The sequence below is a fragment of the Crinia signifera genome, chromosome 1 (genome assembly GCF_055691185.1).
Source record: "Crinia signifera chromosome 1, ASM5569118v1, whole genome shotgun sequence".
Lineage (NCBI taxonomy): Eukaryota > Metazoa > Chordata > Amphibia > Anura > Myobatrachidae > Crinia > Crinia signifera.
In genome coordinates, this window is record NC_139217.1 from 409,721,364 (window position 1) to 409,732,738 (window position 11,375).

General features: G+C 43.2%; 2 protein-coding genes across 2 annotated transcripts in view; one reads left to right on the plus strand and one right to left on the minus strand.

Annotated features, from left to right (window-relative positions):
- RFESD (Rieske Fe-S domain containing) overlaps positions 1 to 870 on the minus strand; it is a 53,085-nt gene extending 52,215 nt beyond the window's left edge. Inside the window, exons 1-2 of the mRNA XM_083151760.1 lie at positions 708 to 870; positions 328 to 380 (exon numbers count right to left, since the gene is read on the minus strand). The gene's annotated coding sequence lies outside the window, so the exon portion shown is untranslated. The remainder of the gene's footprint in view (positions 1 to 327; positions 381 to 707) is intronic.
- A 1,367-nt stretch (positions 871 to 2,237) lies between these two features.
- GPR150 (G protein-coupled receptor 150) lies at positions 2,238 to 4,082 on the plus strand. The gene has a single exon (XM_083151761.1). It carries the CDS (start codon positions 2,410 to 2,412, stop codon positions 3,667 to 3,669), a length of 1,260 nt encoding a protein of 419 aa, XP_083007887.1. The 5' UTR covers positions 2,238 to 2,409; the 3' UTR covers positions 3,670 to 4,082.
- Positions 4,083 to 11,375: the final 7,293 nt, after the last annotated feature.

Genomic DNA, 11,375 nt, shown 5'->3' on the forward strand with positions numbered 1-11,375 from the left:
TCAACCACAGCCCCTTGCATCACACGCTGCGCTCGCAATGCTTCGGGCATGGTGCCTTGCTGCGATCGGCACACTATTTTATTCTCCCACCACGTCCTAGTCAGGACATATGAATCAGGACATATGTCACTATTTTTCTATTTTGTGATCTAGAGTGTAAAATGTGATATGCGATACATACAAAAACTAATTCAAAGTCATACTCACCCGCATAACTATGCCCGTCCCTAAAGTGATTTCCAATATTGCAACAATTAATGACATTTAAAAACCTAACAAATTCATTTATGCATATAGTGCATCCATATTGCATCTTTGTGAGCATACCCTTATTGTACTTGGCCAGTGCTTTCCACCCCTTCTGTTCTGTGCCTGCCTCCCTAGGTTTAAGAAGAAAGAGGTCAACAATATACAAAGTCTATATAAAATCTTAAACATACTGTATGCATGTACTGTGCACATATGAAGTAAAGAAAGGCTTGCATTAGGGAAGAAAGCAGAAAAAAACAGACGTGCTGTAATGAGCTCATGCATGTTAAGCTGCCTGTAATGTTTGTATAACATCACTTCATATGTGCTACTGACAATGGATAATGCTCAGCGTGCACAGATGGCCACACCCCCTCCACATGCTTGTCATTCTTCCCACCATGCATTCCCTTAGTTGACAAGTTCAATATTGCACAGAAGTAAGTGTAGGGACTCACTTAGCACCTCCATAGTTGGAAACATGGCAAAGTATGCATTTGTAGAGACATAAGTCCCCTTCGGGCCAGGTCATGGCAGTTACCAGAGACACATGAGAGATCCATCTCAGATCTAATCCTCATGGTACCACATCTTTGTGGAATCTGTTCTCTGTGCTACAACCTGTAGGTACATGCAAAAGTTATTAGAAAATGTTACAAGCAGTTCTGTCGTTGTAAGCATGTTCACATGTTATTGTTGCAGTTGTAATATCTGATATTAAGGTAATTACAACCAATGCTACATTTTGACTAAAAAGTTGCTTTGCAAGGTCTAGTTTCTATATTTATGTACTTATGTATGTATAGTATGTATGTATGTATGTATGTATGTATAGTATGTATGTATGTATAGTATGTATGTATGTATAGTATAGTATAATATGTATGTATAGTATGTATGTATGTATAGTATGTATGTATGTATAGTATGTATGTATAGTATGTATGTATGTATAGTATGTATGTATGTATGTATGTATAGTATGTATGTATGTATGTATAGTATGTATGTATGTATAGTATGTATGTATGCATGTATAGTATGTATGTATGTATAGTATAGTATGTATGTATAGTATAGTATGTATGTATGTATAGTATGTGTGTATGTATAGTATGTATGTATGTATGTATTTATTTTTCTATACACACTTGGGAAACCTGAATTGCACATTTTCCCCCGGAATTCCTTTTACTTATGATTGATGTGACACATTTATGTTCTAGAGTGAATTATCTCTGAACAGAGCATATGGAAGTTATCTGTGATCGTACACTACTATGTAGTGCTGGACAGATATCCGCAGCTTGCATAAAGCACACTATCAAAAATGAGATGTTTCAATGATGGCTCTCATACCATTAGAATATGAGCAACTAAAAATGTATGCTTTGGGAGTAGGAAAAGAGCAAGGTGCTTAAACGAATTTATGTCACTCATCCAGGGTGTTATAGATCGGTTGAAGGATAGATAGATAGATAGATAGATAGATAGATAGATAGATAGATAGATAGATACAGTAGATAGATAGATAGATAGATAGATAGATAGATAGATAGATAGATAGATAGATAGATAGATAGATAGATAGATAGATAGATAGATATGCAGTACATCAAATAAATAAAGGAATTGTTAAAGCATAAAGGTTCCAGAGCTTGAGTGATTGTGAGATCATGTCTATCACATCTATGCAGTGCTTGATTTCATACTGTAATGCTGAAGCATATTACTGCTGCGAGTAACCTGTTGCTCTACAGCTGCTGTAGTAAAACAACAAGTCCCAGCATTTCCTCTCCTGTGACCATCTGAACGAGAACAGGCTGCGTAAACCTGCCATAAAGTAAATGCATATGTATTGTAGGCAGTATTCAGTGAAACAAGAGAGAGGGGTGTAATTCATAAAGGAGCGATCAGAGAAATGCAGGACTTGTAATTGATGGATGTGTGACCCGTCCACATTTATAATGAATGGATTGTATGCTACAGAGGTATGGCCATACCCCTCATAGGTGAGCGTCAGATGACAGGGGCATATTTATAGGCGCCCTGAAGGAGTCCTGTACCAGTGCTACTGGGCACCTGTGGCTTGGGTCTCTGCTTCTCCTCTGCGGGAGGTTTCAGCACCACAGCAGCTGGACAGCGCAGCAGTCGGAGGCAATGGATGAGCTCTTCCTGTACGGGAGCTTCTCCCTGGACAGTAACGGCTCTGAGGATGACAGCCAGGTGTCCCCGGACCACACAGCCGGCAATGTGTCCTCCTCTGACAGCAGCATTATTGCGGAGCCCCCTCGCTACAACAGGCGAATGCGGATAATAGCGATGGCCATCATCTTTGCGGTGGCGCTTGTGGGGAACTGTGCGGTCCTGTATAAGATCTGCTGCGGGAAGGATAAGAAGCGGAAGATTAACTTTCTGATCGCCCAACTAGCTCTGGCCGACCTGTGCGTCTCCGTTCTCACCCTGCTGTCACAGATCGTGTGGGAGCTCCTGGAGGATGAGTGGCTGGCTGGAGATGTGTCCTGCAGGATCTTCAAGGTCTTTCAAGTTTCTGGACTCATTGCATCGTCCAATATAATCGCCATAATTGCCCTAGAGAGGCACCATGTCATCATGAACCCACTGAGCTCCCCTTTGCCCACCAGATGCTTTGCAGCTCTAGGCTGGCTGCTGGCTGTCCTTCTCTCGGTCCCACAAGGGTTTGTCTTCAAAGCAGTCTACACGAAAGATGGGAGCAGGTGCTGCAATGTATTTGGGCAGCTGCCCAGGTGGCATGTCCAGGTCTATATCATCTATAGCTCGGTCACAGTGTTCTTCTTACCTTTCTGCATCTTAACTGTAGCCTACAGCCGCATCCTCTGGATTGTCTGGAGAAAGGCTAAGAGCTCGAAAGTACCGAAACATCTCAACGGAGCATGCGAGCTCCAAACAACCAAGAAGACCATGAAGCTGGTGGCCACCAACAGCTGCATCCCCCGGGCCAAGGTGAAGACCCTGAAAATGACTCTAGTTGTCATCATCCTGTTCATTGTGTGTGGACTACCTTACTTCGTTGTGGAGATGAAAATAGCATTTGGCACCATCACTGGGCTGGATGAGGAGGTCATGGCTGTGCTGGGGATATTTGTGGTGACCAATAGTGCAGTGAACCCCTACGTCTATATCTTCTTCAAAACAAACAATGTATATCTCAGAAGACTGGAGAAGAAGATGTGTTTCTGCTGCTGCCTACATGAGCGCAGGAAGACCACCTACCGCAGGCAGCTATTTCCAACCTCCACACCAACCCACAAGCAGGAGCTGTCCAGCACCACAACGTCTGAAGTGGAGGAATGCTCAGTCTTACAGCGATCACGTTTCATACAGCAAGTGGTACCTGGAGACAGGAGGCTGGGCGTCCAATGTGAGAGCTGTATGTAAAGAATGGGGACACACTGGCAGCTATGCATGGCTCTGCCACTCACCACCATGCCCAGTTCGAGCACCAGCAGTGATCAGTGAGCCACGATCTCATAAAATGCTAAGCATAATAACTTGCTTGTTACACGGGAAACCACACTCTCACCTGTAGAACGTTACCTACAGTAGTAGAGTTTATCTGACTGATTGAAGTAGGTTGACATTATTCTAACTGCTAAAATAATCAATGCAGCCAGGAAGCACAGCATCTAGTCTGAGACAACTTTATAGTAATGCCAGTCTTACAGAGTGTACACATATTGTACATGTACATAAATGTGCCTAATCTAATGCCCAATGTTATTGGTTATAATAAGAATGTGAACACATACCAGAACTGTGGGATATTGAAAAATATAACAGCATTGTCTTAACTTTTTCTTCTTTTTTGTATCTGACATCAGTGGGGTTACTAGGGTTGGTGTCACTCAATGCAAACTAATTGGTCTGTGGGTGGAAGGGAGTCTGCCCTCCTGTCTGTGATGCCACACCCCTGGTGTATGACCTGTAGTAATGTGACATGTGGTTATGCCCCAAACTGCATGCATGCGCAGTTCATCTATCACTATTTTGGTTTCACCACTTTGGATGGTGTTACCTGGTACAGTCTGCACCCCTCTAGTGATGCCACTGGCTGACATAAATCACAACAAAAACAGGCATAGCAGACTATAGCAATGTAATTATTTTCAGTCTTTCTTTAGGCTACAAATAATGATTTGTGAATCTGTAATACCATGACAACCACAGTCAAATCGCACCTGGAAACTAATTCCAAAGGTGTTCAAAGGGTATGCTTGAAGCTTCTCTATGTGCTTGGGTGGAAACAGGTTTCAATATGGCAGGAACCATGTCGCCCCTTAAGACTCGAGTTGTGGCATCAACATGGATTTTTTGTAATTTTTTTCTTTTAAACCGACTTGTTCTTACTTTATGAGCCAAGTGGGAATGTAGTTAGATTATAAAAGTGTGCTGAGTGCAGTGAGGCACCTTGCTGAAGCACAGCGAGCGCAGTGAGCCTTTCGAGTCGAAATGTACTTTTATATGATGTCCATGTCCATGTTTCTTATTCGCATGTTGATATGTTAAATGCAGCGGCGGCTCATACCTTATTGGGGGAGGGGGGCTGCCTTTGGCCGCAGCGGGGGTGCCGCGATTCACGCACCCCCTCCCCCCTGTCGCCGCCGCTGCTGCCTCCTGACCCGGTCCTGGCGCCTGTGCTGTGATGATTGACAGGCACCGGGACTGGTGCATGTGCAGTACACACGTGTACTGCGCATGCAGCCAACTTCTATGGGCTGCTTGGGCAACAGCCCATAGAAGCAATCTTGGTCCCGGCGCCTGTACAATGTAAGTTACAGGCACCGGGACCAGCGCATACCTATGTAGGTACTGCGCATGCACATCTGCCGTTTTTGCACGGCAGCCCGCACAATGGTGTCCCGGAGGGAGGGAACACCTCCCAATGGGAATGCCTTTGTGACTGGCAGGTCAGACTTCCAATTGGAAGTCACTGCCAATCACAGTGAAGCCAGTGCAGTCTCACAAACTGCATCTGGCTTCACTACAGTGGCGGATTTTACCTGGGATGGCTGCAGCCCTGCAGCCCATAGGTAAAAACCTTCACTGGTTAAATGTCACGTTTTGACTGTGTCAGATTTTTTTACCATGTCGCATAGTGAATATTGGCATTTTGATCATGTCAGTATTTTGACTGTCTGTCGATGCTTGTCGGTATTTTGACCGTCTGTATTTTGAATGTCGAGTAATCATACTAAACTGCTGTAAAACTGTTTAGCGAGAAGAGGGATTATGTCATGCTGAGAGCTGTGAGTGTGAATAGATTGACTGATTGTGTTTGGCAGCTGTACTTGTTAGCTCCTATACACAATTTGAAAAGAAGATAATCTCTTCCATTATAACATCTTTGAGGAATGCTTAAATGTACTTAAATTTGCTATTTAAAAAAAAAAACATATGGATGTTATCACTGCTGTATTGTTTTGCACAATAGTGATTACAATTGCAAAGTATTAAATTTAGGGGGTTATTTTTGATTAAATCGGTCCCCCGTGCATTCGCATGGAAGACCAATTTTTAGCATATGCGCATGCGTAGTTATGCGCAGATGCTTGGTGCGAGTAGGCACGGTTAACTGCATGTTCGCTGTCCCACTTGCACTTAGCAGTGCAAGTGGGGGGCGTGTAGCAGGAGCAGGGGTCACAGCCCATGGGAACGCCCAGCTTAACCGCTGGGCGTTCCCATGGTAATGGCCCAGTGAGGCGGGTGCGGGGGGCAGGCTAGTGACATCAGCGGATGTCAGCTGTGTGACCGATTACTGCACAGGGCTCTCGGAGATCTGAGACACCACAAAGGTGTCTCAGATCTGCAAGCACTGGAGAAATCATTCAATGGTGGCCCCAGGGTGGTGGGGCAGCAGTGCTTGTAGTTCTGAAAGTGCAGTTAACTGTCCAGACTTTTATGCTCTGTACATAAAGAGGAATCAGCACCTTATTCATAATCCAAGCTTCAAGCAGCGTACACAAGATAGACAATATTTTGAATGATCGGCCAATTCCAACTGTTTAGAAAGACAAAGAATTTAAATCATCCAGTGTGTACGCACAGGACTATGGGGGTTATTCATACCTGATCATAAGCTACCATGTTGCACTGCAGATGGAGCAGATGTGATATATGCAGAGAAAGTTAGATTTGGGTGAGGTGTGTTCAAGCTGATATCTACAGTATATTGCCGTGTAAAAATCCAGCAGCCAGTATTTACCCTGCACAGAAACAATATAACCCATCTACATCTAACTCTCTCTGCACATGTTACATCTGCCCCACCTGCAGTGCACATGGTTTTGTCCATTTGCTAAAAAAGGAGCTTTGCGATCAGGTCTAAATAACCCCTTTATACAGTATGTCTTTGATTATGCACATGTAGGATGATGAAGAATATTGCTAGCGAGGGCCATGCTGAGGAATGCAGCATTGCCTGCTCCATCCCTCCATCGCTACTGCCATTGGCAAATGTGCATGCACATGCTGATGCTGGCTCCTTCACCAGTTTCTGTCAGAAGCGATGTCACGCTGGGTACACATAGGCTAATGTGTAGTCAGCTTTAGACTTATCCATCCTGTTACAAAGGGCTTGCATTTTAAACATGGAAATGCCTTGAGTAAATCATAAATATAAAAATTGTTAGCTTGTGTGCTTTCTTATTGTTGTTATGATTTGTGTACACACTATTTTCTTACATTCTGTACAGTATTAGTATGTTCGTTAATTGTTTTGTTATACTTGATATACATCCTAGATATAGATGCATCAACCTAAGATGGGGACCGGCAAAATTACCCGGCAATGAAAATGCTGGGTAAAAGCTGGGATTTTTAGACATTTCTGTCTAAAAGTGGTATAAGCCTAAAATTATTCTCTCTTACTCATTGTACTGTTAGCCCCTGACTCAGCTTTCTTATTACTTATGCCGTTTTCAGACACACCACCCGGCAATTACTCGACATTTAGAGTGCCGGGTCTTTTTGCCAGGATCAGCCTGCTCCCTTTACACTGAAGAGCAAATTACTGTGTTCAAAATTTTAACCCATTCATTTGCTGAATAACATTGGTATTTATTCTGTGTGAAAGGGTCAACCCAGGTCATAAATCCCTGGGTCCTTCGCACTGGAAAGTTTCAGGGTCAAAGACCCGGAATTTACGACCCAGGTTGACCTTTCACACAGAAAATTGACCCATGTTGAACATGGCACAAATAATCCGGGTTGTTGCCAAATTGACCCAGGTTTCTGTGCTGTGTGAAAGGACCATTTGAACAAACCAAGGTCCAGCAACCTGGCATTCAGATAAGATAATAGTTTATTGTCATTGTAAAAAAATTTTTTTTTGTAAAACAACGAAATTACAATGCAGGTTAAAAGAAGGGTCGTAATCTTTGAACAAATGTAATGTTATATTATCATTTTATTATTTGTGAACCTGCCACCTGATGTCTCAATAAAACATTTTACAAAAAAAGAGAGTCAGACCCGGGTAGATAGGCAATATAAACATATGACCCATAACCCGGGTCCCGTTCACACTATAGGGAGGAGGCAGCATGAGCTTCAAACACAGCCTCCTCCCTCGCCCCCTGATGATGTGCTGCCACCGCATCCCCTTTGTGACTTTGCATATTAAGCAAATCAACCCCTATGATCTGCACTCTGGGCGCCGAAGAAGGAGATGCCTGCTCTTCTTTTGCATATTAGCGGGGGGGGGGTTGCCGGGATGATGTTTCCGGGTGACACCTGGCACAACGGGCGGCGAGGCAGAGGAGAGTGGTGAGCTAAAAGAAAAAAAAAGAAAGCAGCACACATCTAATAAATTTTACCATGTGAATCAATTATAAACAATTTTAATAACCATTTAAAATGACAATAAAAACAAAAAATAGTGTATCCAGATCAAATGCAAATCTGTAAATAGCCCAGTTGTAATGCCTATAAACCTGCACTGTACCAATAACAGCAGTCCTGAATAGGTGGAGTCCACACGGCAATAAAGATCCTGGGAGTCGCTGGAGGGATTAGTCCTGTGATGGATAATGGACCGATCTGTAACCTCACTAGTGAAACGACCATTTCATCCAGGGAAATGAGCCAAAGACATCCAATGGGTGGGACAAGATGGCCGGACAACACCAACATGTTTTGCTGGTCTGTTTGCCAGCTTTGTCAAGGTGACACCTTGACACCAGCGAAACACGTCGGTGTTGTCCGGAACATTGCCACCCCAGTTGGACTTTTATCCTGCGTATTGTTCTGACCATCTTGTCCCACCCATTGGATGTCTTTGGCTCATTTACATGGTAAAATGTATTAGATGTGAGCTGCTTTCTTTTTTCTTTTAGTTCCCTTTAACACTAACTGACCATCCCCTAATAAGCAGCTGCTATAAGTAAGCAACTCTTGATTAAAGCGCTCTAATTTTAACTACACCTTAAAATCCTTTCTTGATATAGAAAAATAAAGTCTACTAGGTGGACTGTGCGAAAATTTCACATGCAAATAAAATACGATTCATTTTATAGCGAGGTTGGTGGTTTGAAATAGGAATAAAGAACTGGTTCATTTGCCATTTTGAGTAGCCAAGCAACATCTGTATTGACATATCCAGGGAAAGAGCCAAAAGTCAGTTTTTAACATGGATTTTTAAACAAACAACACAATGTGCAATTGTTAATTAACAATTCATCAGAAACAGAGGACTTAGACTTTAAAATGGTGGCTCATTAATGGATTTTGATTAAGGATGAAGGGAGAAAACAGGATCGTAATATGCACACGGGCCACCTATTAGATTTCATTTCTTTTTCCTTAAATTTTAGGCATAATTCAGGAGTAGTCCTTCCCCTCTTATTATAGAAAAGGGGTCTGGGTATCTGGGCGACCTGTCTGCAGAGACAGGGAAGGATGTATCAGGGCCTGTGTATAGTGGCCTCTGTTGCAATCCCCACCGCCGGCTGCACCTGAGGTTCAGAAGGTAAGCAGCCTTTCATTACGTTGCCTTTGTATGCCCAAACTCTTAGTGCCCAGCTGCAGTTTTGCAAGCAGAGATGTGGTGTGGGCAGCTGGTTCTCTAGCTTGTACTGAGGTCCGCATGAGCTCGCCCTGTTGCAGCTGCACAAAGCTTCGGGGCTCTGCTGCCGGATGGGGCGCGGTGTCAGCGGCCGGCATCCGACTGGGGCATGTGCTCGTCCTGCAGGCTAGCTGAGCTGCAGGAGCTCTAAGTAGCTGAGCGGGCTCTATTTTAGCTGTCAGGTGTGGGAGGCAGAAGACTGCACAGTGGTCTGGTAGCAGAACTCGCGGTAATATAGCAGTGTTGCTAGTCTTATTAGCGTGTGGAATCCCCCATGTTTTTCATACATTGAGCAGATCCAGAGATCCTCCGTGTTTTTCATACACCCAGCGGATCCGGGGCAGCAGTAAGATGGAGGGGTGGAGCTTACTGCACCAAAGTAAATTGTTAACTTTGATTTGTAAACAAACAATGAACTGTGCAATTGTAAATTAACAATTTGTCAAATTTAATCTTTAAAATGGTACCTCAATTGTCGATTTTGGTTAAGTATGAAGGGGGGGAAAAAGGGATCGTCACCAAAAATCCCCTTCTAGAAATAATACAGAAGATGATTACGGTTTTATTGTTTCCAATGTTATGCAATGCATGGGGAGACCCATAATTCCAGTAGGGAGGTATGTAATGGGCCAACATAGGATTTAAAGTCGATTTGGAAACAATCAATAGAATATGTAATTGTACATTAACAATTCGTCAGAAGGGGAGAACATAATCATTCAAATGGTACCTCATTTATTGATTTTGGTGATGAAGGAAGAAAAAAGCAGCATCACGGAAATTGTTTAATTTATCATGTCACATGCAAGTATAGAAGCAGCCTCTATACTACATTATCAGCGCCAGTTACAGATCGAATTGTATTGTATAGTGTGTATAGCCTCTATACTACATTAACTGTTAGCCACTGAGTATGCTCTGCTATTACCTTTACTGTTAGCCACTGAGTATGCTCTGATATTACTTGCTCTTAGCCACTGAATATGCTCTGCTATTACTTGCTCTTAGCCACTAATTATGCTCTACTATTACTTGCTCTTAGCCACTAATTATGCTCTACTATTACTTTCTCTTAGCCACTGATTATGCTCAGTGGCAAATTAAGCCTTCGGCTTGGGGCACTTTAGACAGGGGGCCCCCTTGCACTTGTCATTACTGGCCACAAACTGCATGGGAGAATATTACACTGTCAAAACATAGAGTTAAGGCAGTATAGACTTGGTCAATGAGAAACTGCAGGGGGGATAGATAGATAGATAGATAGATAGATAGATAGATAGATAGATAGATAGATACCACATGAAAAGCCTGTGTTTGTCCCTCTGCACCTTACTCTGTACATTCCCAGTGCTTTCTCTAATTAGAAACCCTCCAATGACTGGGCTGCTGCTGCTGTCCTCCATAGGCCTGAGAAGCATGTAATGAGCTCCACCAATCAGAGCTCAGCACAAACCTCTCAGCCTCTGCCCTCTTATGCAAAGTGTCATGGGACTTAGTCAACTCCCAGTAATGCACTGCACACTTGTGTAGTCAGTGTGTCTTGGCTCCCGATGCTCAGCACTATTAATCATTGTCACATTGGCAGTAAAGCGCTGCGGAATATGTATGTGCTATATAAGAAACTGTTAATAAATAAGTATGTGAAGCTGCAGCACTACCCCACTCCCATGCACAAAACCTTAAGCTTTTTTTAAATACATGCCAACCACAGGGGGCCCCTAGCTAGAGGGGGCCTAGGGGTACTGACCCACTTTTACCCTGCTTTAATCTGGCCCTGATTATGCTCTACTATTACTTTAATGCTGTTTTCAGACCGCATAAATGGCTTTGACCCTGTATTTTAAAACGGTTCCAAAAACGGGTCTGCCAGGTAAAACCCCTTTCACACCACATCTCTTAAACGGTATATTACCGTTTAAATGCCGTTTTTTTACATTACCTGGCAGACCCGTTTTTGTAAACTTTTACAGAGTCAAAGCCAGTGCGGTCTACAGTCAAAACGGGCACATAGAATATGGGTCCC